The 15,248-nt window shown below is 40.6% G+C and overlaps 1 protein-coding gene across 2 annotated transcripts; it reads left to right on the top strand.

Annotated features, from left to right (window-relative positions):
• The first annotated feature begins 266 nt into the window (after nt 1-266).
• Nucleotides 267-11,224, top strand: phlda3 (pleckstrin homology-like domain, family A, member 3). 2 transcript variants are annotated; one of them, XM_061904526.1, is made up of 2 exons: nt 267-830; nt 10,739-11,224. In XM_061904526.1, exon 1 carries the CDS (start codon nt 404-406, stop codon nt 824-826), a length of 423 nt encoding a protein of 140 aa, XP_061760510.1. In that variant the 5' UTR covers nt 267-403; the 3' UTR covers nt 827-830; nt 10,739-11,224. The 2 variants fall into 2 exon arrangements, with proteins under 2 accessions (XP_061760510.1, XP_061760509.1); XM_061904525.1 differs by having other exon boundaries at nt 268-852.
• The last annotated feature ends 4,024 nt before the right edge of the window (nt 11,225-15,248 follow it).

Below are 15,248 nucleotides of genomic sequence, written 5' to 3'. Positions count from 1 at the left end.
GTGCCTTAGGTTAGTTCCGGTCTGACACCCACGCACCGAGTGACATCACTGGACACTTTGAAAGTACAACTCTGTGGGATTTCACGAATGAGGGCGTGTCCGTGCGGTACTTTTGGTTTGGAACAAGTGCAATGAACCTGGTGGGCGGAGGCGCGCGCACACACACACACACACACACACACACACACACACACACACACACACACACACACACACACACACGCACACACACACACGCACACACACACACACACACTGAAGGGGGCGGAGCTAAGCGTGGCGGTCCACAGACATGTTCCAACACATCCAGGCAGCACACGCGATGTGGACGTGATGAATGGACACATGACGCGGATGTGACTTGGTCTCTCCGAGCTGTCCCCCGCGGTGGCGCGTCCCCAATATGTCTCTCCCGGCCAAAGTGTCGAGGGACGGGCTGCTGGAGAAGCGCAGCGGCGGCCTCCTCCAGCTGTGGAAGAAGAAACGCTGCGTGTTGACGGAGGAAGGTCTGCGGCTGCAGAGATGCAAAGGAGGCCCCCCCGACGCTCCGTGCGCGGCTTGGGGCTCCAGAGCCAAAGAGCTGCCGTTCGACGGCATGGTGACGGTGGATTGCGTGGAGTACAAGCGGGGCTTGGTGTACTTCACTGTGGTCATGGCCACCGGGGAGGAGATCGACTTCCGCTGTCCGCAGGACGGTACGGCGTGGAACGCAGAGATCGCCCTGGCCCTGGTCCGTTTTAAGAACCTGCAGGCGGTCCAGACCGGGAGGAAGAGGCTGCTCTCTACGGCGCACCTGGGGAGCACCGGGGATGAGGAGAAGCTATGACGGGGTGAGAACCTGAAGACCAGGAGGTGTGTAATTGTGGTATCAGTATTGTACTCAATCGGCTAGTATTTTGGTAACTTCGATTAAAGGCCTACTGAAACCCACTACTACCCACCACGCAGTCTGATAGTTTATATATCAACGATGAAATATTAACATTGCAACACATGCCAATATGGCATTTTTAGTTTACTAAATTACAATTTTAAATTTCCGCAAGACGTCACGGGTTTTTGGGAAGTATGAGCGCTGCGCGCACACACACAGCTAAAAGTCATCTGCTTTAATGGCATAATTATACAGTATTTTTGACATCTGTGTTGCTGAATCTTTTGCATTTTTTTTCAATTATATTGGAGAAGTCACAGTAGAAAGATGGAGTTGTGAAGCTCTAGCCTTTCGCCACACAAACACACGGTGATTCCTTGTTTAAAATTCCTGGAGGTGAAACTTTCTATGGATCAGAGCGCGGTCAAGAGAACATGGATCCCTACCAAAATTCAACCAGCAGGTTTCGGTGAGAAAATTGTGGTTAAAAAGTCAGTTCTTACCGGAGAAAAGCTGACCTTGTGCCGTCCATAGCTGCCGTCGAATTCGCTGAGACACTGCGCGTCAACACACCCGTGGAGACACCCTTCCGACTATCAGGTACTATTTAACTCACTAAAACACTAGCAACACAATAGAAAGATAAGGGATTTCCCAGAATTAACCTAATAAATGTGTCTAAAAACATCAGAATCCGTCCCAATGCAATCGTGTTTTTTTTTTTTTTAACTTTTTTTTTAATCTTTTTTTTTTTTTCCCTTAGTCCGTCGCTATCAATATCCTCAAACACAAATCTTTCATCCTCGCTCAAATTAATGAGGAAATTGTTGTTTTCTCGGTCCGAATAGCTCTTTTTGTTGGAGGCTCCCACTAAAAACCATGTGAATATATGAGGAACTGTCTAACATGTGACGTCATCGTTTGCGACTCCCGGTAGAGGCTGGGCATTTCTGTTAGCACCGAAAGTTGCGAACTTTATCGTGGATGTTCTCTACTAAATCCTTTCAGCAAAAATATGGCAATATCGCGAAATGATCAAGTATGACACATAGAATGGACCTGCTATCCTTGTTTAAATAAGAAAATCTCATTTCAGTAGGCCTTTAAGTATTCTGAGCTGAGGGGTAAACTATTTTGTCTATACCAGATCTGGGCAAATTAAGGCCCGTTACGTTTTTCAATTTAGGCCCCAGACATTCCCAAATATATATATTTTTTGAGATCTTTAAGATCTCCCAGGGCATGTGGCCCCCAGGCCTTGAAGGCCTACTGAAACCCACTACTATAATAATAATAATAATAATGATAATAATAATAATAATGGATTAGATTTATATCGCGCTTTTCTATTGTTAGATACTCAAAGGGCTCAGAGAGAAGTGAGAACCCATCATTCATTCACACCTGGTGGTGGTAAGCTACATCTGTAGCCACAGCTGCCCTGGGGTAGACTGACGGAAGCGTGACTGCCAGTTTGCGCCTACGGCCCCTCCGACCACCACCAATTCATTCATCATTCATTCACCGGTGTGAGCGGCACCGGGGGCAAGGGTGAAGTGTCCTGCCCAAGGACACAGCGGCAGCGATTTGGATGTCAATAGGTGGGATGCGAACCTGAAACCCTCAGGTTTCTGGCACAGCCGCTCTACCCACCACGCAGTCTGATAGTTTATATATCAATGATGAAATATTAACATTGCAACACATGCCAATACGGCCTTTTTAGTTTACTAAATTGCAGTTTTAAATTTCCCGGAAGTTTTTTCTTGAAAACATTGCGTAATGATGACGTGTACGGTTGACGTCACGGGCTGTTAGGAATATGAGCGCTGCGCACACACACAGCTAAAAGTCGTTTGCTTTAACGGCATAATTACACAGTATTTTGGAGATCTGTGTTGCTGAATCCTTTGCAATTTGTTCAATTAATACTGGAGAAGTCAATGTAGAAAGATGGAGTTGGGAAGCTTTAGCCTTTAGCCACACAAACACACGGTGATTCCTTGTTTAAAATTCCTGGAGGTGAAACTTTACTATGGATCAGAGCGGACATGGATCCTAACCAAATGTCAACCAGCAGGTTTTGTTGAGAAAATTGTGGTAAAAAGTTGCTTCTTACCTGAGAAAAGCTGAGCTTGCCCCGTCCATAAAGCTGCCGTCGACTTCGCTGAGACACTGCGCGTCAAGACACCCGTGGACACACTCCTATTTTTATAGTTTTTGGTATGACTCGGGTGGGGTTTTGAACTCACAACCTACCGATCTCAGGGCAGACACTCTAACCCCTAGGCCAGTGGTTCTCAACCTTTTTTCAGTGATGTACCCCCTGTGAACATTTTTTAATTCAAGTACCCCCTAATCAGAGCAAAGCATTTTGGTTGAAAAAAGGAGTTAAAGAAGTAAAATACAGCACTATGTCATCAGTTTCTGATTTATTAAATTGTATAACTGCAAAATATTGCTCACTTGTAGTGGTCTTTCTTGAACTATTTGGAAAAAAAGATATAAAAATAACTAAAAACTATAAACAAGTGATTTAATTATAAATAAAGATTTCTACACATAGAAGTAATCATCAACTTAAAGTGCCCTCTCTGGGGATTGTAATAGAGATCCATCTGGATTCATGAACTTAATTCTAAACATCCATCCATTTTCTACCGCTTATTCCCTTTGGGTCGCGGGGGGCGCTGGTGCCTATCTCAGCTACAATCGGGCAGAAGGCAGCGTACACCCTGGACAAGTCGCCACCTCATCGCAGACTTCTAAATATTTCTTCACAAAAAAAAAATCTTTAACATCAATATTTATGGAACATGTCCACAAAAAAATCTAGCTGTTTTTTCACATTTTATGAACTTACATTCATATTTTGTTGAAGTATTATTCAATAAATATATTTAAAAATGATTTTTTTAATTGTTGCAATTTTTAGAATATTTTTAAAAAGATCTCACATACCCCTTGGCATACCTTCAAGTACCCCCATGGGTACGCGTACCCCCATTTGAGAACTACTGATCTTTGTCACAGCAGCTCAGACGAGCCACCAAGCAGTGTGGGTGGGAAGCGTCTCCACTGACACGGAAGGAGCTTTTCACAACAAAGTTCTAAAGCTTAGTGATGTATCAGATATATCAGATTGTAGTTGGGTTTATTTTGTACCCTTCGCAGTCATAGTTCACTGTTTGTTGCATTTTTGTTGCGTTTCACTTGATTGTAAAATATGTCGATAGAAAGGGGGTGTGATGTTCATATTTTGTCAATATTCAGTGTTTTATCATTCATAGAAAAATGTCAAATTTTATTAAGTTTTTTTAAGGCGGTCTGTCATAACAATTTTCGCATTGAATCAGACATTATGGTGAGGTTTTGTATTAGTGTTCCTAAAAATAGACATACCGGCCCCCAGATACATGTTTCTCTAAATGTGGCCCTCGAGTCAAAATAGCTGCCCAGCGCCTACTTTATACAAATCAGCGCATAATCAGTAATAATAGTTAAAACAAATAAATACATGCATCTTACGCCACAACAATCATCACGCTTGTGCAGCCCTTTGAGACACTTGTGATTAAGGGCTATATAAATAAACGTTGATTGATATTTGGCACCTGAACTTAGAGGGGAACTTCACTTTTTTGGAGATTTGCCTACCATTCACAATCCTTATGTAAGACGAGGACATGTATGTCTTTCTTGTTTTCTGTATTCTAACAAGTTAATAAATGCGATTAAAAGTCAGCTTACAATTAAGCCTAATAGGCGCTTAAAAGTGATCCCAATACTTCCATCCGTAGGAGCAGATGCCGCGGACAATGCTGAGCACCCACGTGGGATTGATGGCAACTTTCAATGTTTAAATTTTTTGGGGGAAAAATCGATCTTAGTGTGGTTAATTTTCTGGCGAGTATCGTCCGTTTTAAAAAAATAATAAAGCCACAAATCATATAGGATATTAACTTCGCTGAACGTCTATTTTTTTTTTAATACACACAGACTGAGCACCCACTGGCAGAATTGTAGATCGGCGCCTATGCGCCCATCAATGTTTTATATACATGCTGTTAGTATGTATGTAATGCAGTAATAGTTACATTTATAATACTTACGCATTATTTGTAAATCGTTCACTTTTTCCTTCGACCACATCACTGATTTCGATTCACTGCAGACTTCATGAGAGTCAACAAACCTAATAAAACATCACTTAGTTTACAATGTCTGCTGTCACTAGCATGCCGACTGATGGGATGTTTATATATTGCTGTTTAGATGATGAATGATCATAATTTGCGAGGAAAAAGGCGTGGAACCAAGCGTCTTATTGTGTCTCTCTCGTCATTTGCGGTAATACATTGTCTGTAAAAGTGAACCAACTTGTCGGATTACCTCCTCATCATTCTACTATCAAGGTGAGCCACATTATTTATCATATAGAATTAACTTTTTGCAAGGAAGCAGCTCACCTGTCGATAATGTCAACATCGGCACACAAGCTAGTGATCACGGTGCCGCTATAAATAGTTTGTCTGCGTTTTACCATGAATTGATTAACGTGGACCCTGACTTAAACAAGTTGAAAAACTTATTCGGGTGTTACCATTTAGTGGTCAATTGTACGGAATATGTAGTGTACTGTGCAATCTACTAATAAAAGTTTCAATCAATCAATCAATCAATGAATCAGCACTTATAATAACAGTATCACCAATAATTGGTTAAGATTGAAGTCACGGAATGTAAATGGCGTATTGTTGGCACTTTTGGGTTATTTATTGAGTTTTAATGGCAGAATAGACAACCTCCCATTGGCTCCATTGTACGCTGACTTTTATTTTATTTTTTTTACGAGTTAGAATGCATTATTATTATTATTGTCATGTCTTTCATAATCATTGTGAACGATAGGGGAAAATCCCCCCAAAAATCGCAGTTCCCCTTTAAATAAAGTGTTTGCAACTTCCTCACAGTTACATTCTTCAAAGCAAAGAATACAACAAAAACACCACTGGCTAGCTTTTGTTACCATTAGTGCGGTTCTAACAGAACATATTTGTTTTAAAACTGGTTATTTTTCACAATTACTAAATTTATGTAGCGGTAATACATTTTTTTGCCGGCCCGACAAAAAAGATTGGTGTCTACGGCTCACCCTGTCTCTTTCACACGTAAGCACAGGGAGCGCGTGTACACATAAAAAAACAGTCCAAGAGAAGGAACATACCATTTGCAGTCATGTTGTTGTTATGATAGAATATACATTCAATGACCATTAACGTTGGCTGTCCAACACCCTCTCATTAGTAGCGAACAATACCAAAAGCTAGGTGCATTATTCTTGTGTTCAAAGAATTTTTGGTTTAAGAGATGTTTCTTATCTGCTGACAGTATCGGCGGACACGTCAGCCTTCGTAGCTTCCTGGTGTGACGTGTCTTAACGTCTGAACACAAGAATATTGCACTTATTTATTTCACCATGTGAATGCGATCGTTTAACACCAAAGCTACTACCATGTGCATGCACGTGTTAAGTACGCACATGGTTATGTCGTTAAGTGTAGAATCCATAAGAGGCCAGGATATAATGCTTAAGATTAGGGGTGTAACGGTACGTGTATTTGTATCGAACCGTTTCGGTACGGGGGTTTCGGTTCGGCACGCGGCCGTATCGAACGAGTTCGAAAGCAGAAGTCTTCAAAAGCTGCTCTGCTTTCTGCCTCTGTCTCTGCCTCATTGTCCCGCCCACACAACCATCTGATTGGTTACATACAAAGCCAATCAGCAGTGCGTATTCAGAGCGATGTAACAGCCAATCAGCAGTGCGTATTCAGACTTCAGAGTGATGTAGCCAATCCTTCAGCATCGAGCAGAGATATTCGTTTAGCAGGGGAGGAGCGGACTCTACCCAAATTATACTAAACACTTCCCAGTCACAACTATTACAAACATCACTATGAGCCCGTTGACCTTCTAGACACTTAAACTGCAGCTCAGCTCGGTCACAGTATAGGCTTGAGATGAAGGCTAATTAGCTTTTAGCGTAACGTTAGCTCATTTTGCTGTTTGTGTGTGTGTGTGTGTGTGTGTGTGTGTGTGTGTGTGTGTCAGGGGCAGCAAAGCCCTGTCTCTCTGTTATTTCATTGAATTCTATTGTGTTTAGGGATGAATAGTCTCTCCTATTGCAATTGTGCTATTTTTCAGCTATAGTTTCATGAATCATTAGTAATGGAGCAGCCTTGTTTTGAATAGCAGGGTCCCTGCTATCACATGTTGATAAAAATACAACATTTACATAATAAAAGTCAACTACGGGCTTCCCAAATGCTGTAATAAATTAAGCATGATGAGTTGACATTAAACAGTTTCAATGGAAACTGTTTAATGTTGCACTTTTTATATGTAGAAGAAAGGTTTTGTCATTTTATTTAATCAAAGCAACAACTTGAGGCAGTTTAATGTGGATTAACGTGGGCAGAATTATTATAGTGTTCCCAATGTTGAAAGGATAAAGCCATTGTTTACAAATTTGGTAAATAAATAACCAAAAAATGTTTATTTTGTTGTTTTCTCACTGTACCGAAAATGAACCAAACCCTGACCTCTAAACCGAGGTCATACTGAACCGACATTTTTGTGTACCGTTACACCCCTACTTAAATTACATTGGAAAGTTAGTGCCTTCTAGGCATCTGTGTAAATGTTGCAACTGCCACTTTAATATTGTTTTGAGATAATAGCTGTCCCTCGGCCAATTTTTATGCTTTAAGTTACATGCAACAATTTGAGTTGCAAACATCCGCGCCATTAATTGGTGTATAAAAGTGAACTTTGTAAAGTCCGACCATTTGCGAGCATTGGTTTATAGCTAGAGATCGACGTAACTTTGTTTTTCCATGCATGGTAAAGGAACACAAGTGAGTGTGAAGGACAGTGCTGAGAAGAAGTAGATGATATTCATTGAATTTAAAAAAAAAAAAGTAAAAAACATGAATAACTAGGGCTGGGCTATATAATGATATACGCGATATATCGCAGGTTTGTCTCTGCACGATATAGAAAATGACTACCGTATTTTTCGGACTATAAGTCACAGTTTTTTTCATAGTTTGGCCAGGGCTGCGACTTATAGTATACTCAGGAGCGACTTATGTGTGAAATTAATAACACATTACATTAAAATATCAAATGATATTATTTAGCTCATTCACGTAAGAGACTAGACCAGGGGTCGGCAACCTTTACCACTCAAAGAGCCATTTTGACCCGTTTCACAAAATAAAGAAAACAATGGGAGCCACAAAACTCTTTTGAAATTTAAAATGAAATAACACTGCATACAGTTTTTTTTTACTTTGTGCTATGTATTAACCAGGGGTCTCAGACAAACCCGGCCCACGCCTTAATAAAACATTTTAATGATAGCGCGAGTTTTATATGAATGCCACTTGACAGCGTCACACTTGCCAAACATCCCTATTATTCCGGGAGACTACCGAAAGTCAGATCAACTATTCTCGCGAATGTTTGCAGAATATCCCCCGATTAACAATTATAAGGGCAACCTATGAAGGTGCTGCCTATGCCTATGCCCTCTACAACACGTCCAATTAGCTTGCCAGCCCAGCCACATGTTGTACGAGGCTTCTGCTGACACAAGCAAACGATTGCAAGGCATACTTGTTTAACAGCAATACAAGTTACACTGAGGGTTGTGATATAAACAACTTTAACACTCTTACTAATATGCGCCACACTGTGAACCCACACCAAACAAGATGCGCCACACTGTGAACCCACACCAAACAAAAATGACAAACACATTTTGGGAGAACATCGGCCCTGTAACACGACATAAACACAAAGGAACAAATACCACAAATCCCATGCATCCCACTCTTCCGGGCCAGATTATACACCCCACTAGCACCAAATCCCCTGCCCCCTCCGTGCGTTGGTTGAGGTGGGCGGGGTTGGAGGGTGCGGGGTTTGGTGCTAATGTTTGGTGCTAATGTAGCTCGGAAGAGCAGGGATGCATGGAATTCTATATGTATCAAGTGTTAATTCAAGGCTAAAGCAAAATATCGAGCTATATATCGTGTATTGCGATATGGCCTAAAAGTATTGAGATATTAAAAAAAGGCCATATCGCCTAGCCTTATGACTAACGTGTTTCATCCCAATGTAGCCAAACAATAAGCACAGCACTGCACCTATACTGAAGCAGAATGAGTAATTAAAGTAGCAGTTGGCAGGAAATACTGTAGAAGTCTAAGGAAAATGTTGATCACGTTACTTCTTGAATCTACTGTAATTCTATTGTATTGTTTTTCATACATTTATTGTCTAAAGGTTTTTTTTTATTTTAAAGACGCATATTACATGTTACCATTGTGACATTTGTTTAATTGATTTCTATCAGTTTCAATAGGAGATATTGATTTGAGATACAGGTGTTTTGAGTTGAGAGTTCCGTTACGGAACCAATTAAGTTTGAGTACCAGTTAAGGTATTATTTAGGGCAGTGGTTCTCAACCTTTTTTCAGTGATGTACCCTCTGTGAACATTTTTTGATTCAAGTACCCCCTAATCAGAGAAAAGCATTTTTGGTTGAAAAAAAGAGATAAAGAAGTAAAATACAGCATCAGTTTCTGATTTATTTAATTGTTTAACAGTGCAAAATATTGCTCATATGTAGTGGTCTTTCTTGAACTATTTGGAAAAAAAGATATAAAAATAACTAAAAACTTGTTGAAAAATAAGTGATTCAATTATAAATACAGATTTCTACACATAGAAGTAATCATCAACTTAAAGTGCCCTCTTTGGGGATTGTAATAGAGATCCATCTGGATTCATGAACTTAATTCTAAACATTTCTTCAAAAAATCTGTACACAAAAATGAATATTGCAGTGTTGCATTTCTTTTCACAGTTTATGAACTAAAATTCATATTTTGTTGAAGTATTATTCAATAAATATATTTCTAAAGGATTTTTGAAGTGTTGCTACTTTTAGAATATTTTTAAATAATCTCACGTACCCCTTGGCATACCTTCAAGTACCCCCAGGGGTACGCGTACCACCATTTGAGAACCACTGATTTAGGGTAACGATAACGCCCACAGGCTTTAGGATGAGGTGACTTAAAAGACAAAAGTAGTTATTTAAAATGTGGTCTCTCAGTGTCACAGTCTACCCAGCGCATGAAGCAAAACACACAAAGCCGTTATTAAGTTGCAATATGAGCCTCAAGTATAACGAGCCAGCCACTCCTCTCCTGGCAAGCAAAGTATTTTTAAACACATCACTTCATAGGATGCCATCCATCTATCCATTTTTTCCCGCTTATTCCCTTTGGGGTGGCGGGGGCGCTGGTGCCTATCTCAGCTACAATCGGGCGGAAGGCGGTGTACACCCTGGACAAGTTGCCACCTCATCGCAGACTTCAGAGGATGCAACTTTTGTATTTGTATTGTGTGGAGTATTACTCCACTTTAGCCTGATTGTATTTTTATCTAATCCGCAACCATATCTGCACTTTAATATTCAACCCCTTAATAGTAAACATACCGTAATAATAACAATGGAGAAACCAAGCTAAATAGACTCAAATGTGCAAATACTGCAGTTGCTCTGTATTATTTACTCTGACTTCTCTGAGAAATCTCACACGTCTATGACGTGAGCATTTAAGTCTGAACTATGAGCTCACAGCCCAGGAATCTGCTGTGACACTTCCTTAAATGAGCCCCACGAGTGTTCCCAAATTAACTTAGTCGCCGCGGCAACAGTGTCATGTAGCTCCTCTTAACATGTGATATTGAAATTGATAGTAATTTGTCTGTTTTCTTTCTGTTCAGCTTTTCTACTGCCTGGAAATGAACCATCCAAGAAGAGATGATGATGAAGACATTCTTGTTGAGCTCCTCCATGAACTTTTCATGATGGCATGAGTCCATATCTCCTCTGAAGTTGTGAGATGTTATTTCCAACTATGTGGATAATGTAAAGGAAAATAAGCCCTTTATCAAACAAATCTACTTCTTTCACCTTTTGTGCCTTTGATATTTCACGAGCAACTTCTATACTGTAGGATATTATTCCCCCTCCCTTTTCTAACATTACCAAAACAAGTCACTTTATGTCTTAAGTTTTTGCTTTTGATCGGGGAAAATGCTGTTCGACTGACTTTTTAAAACTTACCGCAAAAGACTGAACACACCTGCATGATTTTTTGTTTTGTTTTTAAAGCTAACATGAAGTATAACCGTTTTGCTCACATTTATTGTGTATTCCCAATGTTGTACAGTTTAAAATACTTCAATAAAACAATTCATGCGGTCCAATTTCTCAGAGCCAACGTTTTTTTTTTCCTCCAGCGATTTTTGTGCCACCGTGAAACAGAGCTTGTCCTTTTGCACTTTTGTTTGTGTGAGCATGCACGCTGCATTCAGGGCACCTTTTGTTTGCAGGACTAATGAGAATGGCTGAAGGCTGGCACACATGAGTCTCAACCATCAGGCGACTCTCGTTAGCAAGCTGGCAGATGTTGTTCATTGGAGGATGTTTTGCGTATCACGAATATAACAGTCTGTGTGTTCACTGGGCAGGGAGGGGGGCTTCTTTCGTTACTGTGGGAAATCCCCCAAGTTATTACCACACCTCGTGAGTCCGCATGCGAGGGAGACACCGAGTGATGGATCCATGCAGGTTGTGATAAACACGAGCTCTTAAAGCATGGGTGCCAAATCTGACCCGCCGTGTAATTTAATTTGGCCCTTGAGGCAATATCAATTTAGCATTAGAGCTGACCCGCCGGTGTTATACAGCGTCAGTGCCGCTGTAACACCGCATTCACCGCTAATTTTCATACTTGCCAACCCTCCTAATTTTCCCGGTAGACTCCCGAAGTTCAGTGCCCCTCCCGAAAATCTCCCGGGGCAATCATTCTCCCGAATTTCTACCGACTTCCACCTGGACAACTATATTGGGGGCGTGCATTTAAGGCACTGCCTTTAGCGTTCTCTACAACCTGTCGTCACGTCCGCTTTTCCTCCATACTAACAGCGTGTCATATAATATTTGTGGATTTTACACACACGCACAGGTGAATGCAAGACATACTTGGTCAACAGCCATACAGGTCACACTGAGGGTGGCCGTATAAACAACTTTAGCACTTTTACAAATATGCGCCACACTGTGGACCCACATCAAACAAGAATGACAAACACATTTCGGGTGAACATCCGCACCGTAACACAACATAACAAATACCCAGAACCCCTTGCAGCATTAATTCTTCTGGGAATCTTCCAGCAAACAGACCAATAATTAACATTTTATTCATGCATTTTCTCTTGCTACTTCAAAGCTTGAATGTTGGTTTCATTCATTATTGTTATTATATTTTCAAATTTATTTTAAGCCTGTGGAAAAAATTTGATATTTACCTCAGAAGATTGCAAATAGAAAAAAAGGCATGACATTTTTATTAAAATTTTATTTGATATGCCATTGATTTTTTTTATTATTATTATTTGAAACTGGATTTTGCATGTCACTAAAGTTATATAAGCCTTGCTTGTTCAATATTTAATGCAAAACTTGTTTGGGTCCCTATTAAAAGGTTCATTTGTTCAACCTTGGCCTGCGGCTTTGTTCCGTTTAAAATGTTGGCCCACTCCGTATTTGAGTTTGACACCCCTGTCTTAGAGGGACTTCTGTTGAGAAGTGTGAACATTTTAAAAAACAGACTAAATCAAAGGACTTATAAAGTGTGCTTGGCCTTAATTGGTGGCTAAATGTTTTTGAACCACATTATTTCCTGTTGTGCGGATGCCAAATCACTCAAGGCGTGCCTCCCTACTGGTAAATTTACAGCAGTGTTGTATTTTTAGTTCCCACAAAGCAACAGGACTACCGAGGATCTGGCCTCGGTCAGGAACTACTTCAAACACATTTTGAATGATATCTGATTCCAGATGCTATAGGTCAAAGGTCATATGACTTGGTCTATTTTTGTCGGTGCGTCACTTGTTGCCTTTTTTAAGCAATGTAATCGTCACCGCTGGTCTTCTGCCACAGAATGTCCATGGAGTCTTAAGGAGTGGACCTTACATGGACCACCTTACAAGGGGTCACGCCGTCACTAAGACCATTGAAAGTCATCCAGCAGGCAAATGTGTGTCCATCATGCGGTGCAATCATGTTACACTGTGGAAATTGTAGGGTGTGTGGACCATGTTGATATTCTTCAGCTATTACTTATCATGTATGCCAGGGGTAGGCAACCTATGGCTCGCGAGCCCGATGTGGCTGTTTTGATGACTGCATTTGGCTCTCGGATAAATCTGAGCTGACATTGCTTAACACGATAAGTACTTAATAATTCCACTTGTCATTACAGTGTTAAAAATAATGTTCAAAATATAAAACATTCTCATGCATTTTTAATCCATCCGTTTTCTACCACACCTGTTCAAAAAGTTGCGTTAATGGTAAGAAATTATTTATTTATTATTGGTTAGTGTGGGGCTTGCCCTCCTGGGGGTTCTTCAGACCACCAAGCACCGACATGAGAGCCTGTTTCAGGGTTACAATATTGTTTTATTTTTCAATAAGTCTCTCAGTTGCTTTCCAGCAATTGTATTTTTCTCTTTCGTTCTCGCTCGCGCTGTGGCTCCAGTCCCAACCCCGTCTCTCCTCCTGGCTGCTGCTTATAACAGAGCGACAGGTGATTAGATAACAAGGCCCAGGTGGGCCTTCTACGCACCTGTTGCTGATTTTGAGGCTGGGCCTGGTACACCCAAATTTTCTGCAGGCCAGCAGACCACGCCCCCTCTCCACAGTTATCTTCAGAATAACAATGTTATTACAAATAATTAGAGACCTATTCTACTCTAGAAATGTTGGTCTTACTTAAAAATGCACGCGTTTAGTTGTGTTCAGTGTTAAAAAAAATATTATATGGCTCTTACCGAAATACATTTTAAAGGGGAACATTATCACCAGACCTATGTAAGCGTCAATATATACCATACTCCAACCATATGTTTCAATAAATGCGTAATCTGTTGAATCGCTTAAGTCGCTGAAATCCGAGTTTGAATCCGAGCTAATGTCACTATATCTTGCTGTGGTATTCCCATTGTTTGTTTACATTGGCAGCACTGTGTGACGTCACAGGAAAATGGCAAGTGTCTTCGCAGAGAGCGAAAATAAGGCACTTTAAAGCTTTATTTAGGGATATTCCGAGACCGGTAAAATTTTGAAAAAAAAAAAAAAAAAATACAACAAGCCACTGGGAACTGATTTTTATTGTTTTTATCCCTTTTGAAATTATGATACTGTTCCCCTTTAAATAAAGGCTGAAGTCACAACTACGAAAACTTAAAAAAATACAACAAGCCACTGGGAACTGATTTTTATTGTTTTTAACCCTTTTGAAAAATTGTGATAATGTTTGGCTTTTTGGCTTTCTCAGCTAAAAAGGTTCCCGACCCCTGATGTATGCTAAACCAGGGGTCTCAAACAGGCGGCCCGCGGGCCAATTGCGGCCTGCGAGACGTTATTTTGCGGCCCCCACTTTAATATGAAAGTTTAAAATGTTAGTGCGGCCCGCAAGTTTTGTATGTACTGTATGGCGCTTGGGTCCAAAATGGCTCTGTCAACATTCTGGGTTGCCTACCCCTGCGTTAGTGGAAAAGCAGCAAATGAGTGAAAGCGACGGAGACGTTGCCATGGAGACGAGGGTTTTCTTACGTTCCCGGCTCCAGTCACACCGCGACACCTGTCCGTCAGTAACAACAGTCCCCGATAACCTTGGACCAATTCAAACTGTTATTTGTTTGTTTTACTGTTTAATTTGCATTGCCTCAAACGATGAACACTACATATATTTCTATATGGCGCCGGATAAAACCCCGGGAGCCGTCACTTTTTTGCGCTCACTATCCAGGTACTTTCCCAGCTATTACCCGCCAACTGCCGTGTTGCTGTAGGGAGGAAAAGCGGAACTACACACATTGCGGAAATAACATTATTCTCCGTGCGTCGGCTGAATAAAAATATATTCCACAACCCCAAACATGTCTTTTTCAAAGCCTGCAGTGAAGAGAAAGGTTAGTGATGTGCAAAGACAATTCCAGGAAAAGTGGGAGATGCAATATTTCTTTGTTGAGCACATCGGCACCCCGACATGCCTTATTTGTACAGAAAAAGATTTAAAATTTTAGTTCTGGAAAATCTAGAAGAAATAATAATTCCTTTTTGTTAGAAATATAACTTGGTCCAATTTGTTATATACAAAGTGCAGCTTGGATTTTAACCTATTTAAAACACGTCAACAAATTTCTAAAATTAATCTTA

The sequence above is a fragment of the Nerophis ophidion genome, linkage group LG06 (genome assembly GCF_033978795.1).
Source record: "Nerophis ophidion isolate RoL-2023_Sa linkage group LG06, RoL_Noph_v1.0, whole genome shotgun sequence".
Classification (NCBI taxonomy): domain Eukaryota; kingdom Metazoa; phylum Chordata; class Actinopteri; order Syngnathiformes; family Syngnathidae; genus Nerophis; species Nerophis ophidion.
This window is presented reverse-complemented; position numbering and strand designations above follow the sequence as displayed.

Excerpts from the sequence above, each read along its gene's own strand:
- phlda3 (XM_061904526.1), top strand. The coding sequence starts at position 404 with ATGTCTCTCCCGGCCAAAGTGTCGAGGGACGGGCTGCTGGAGAAGCGC.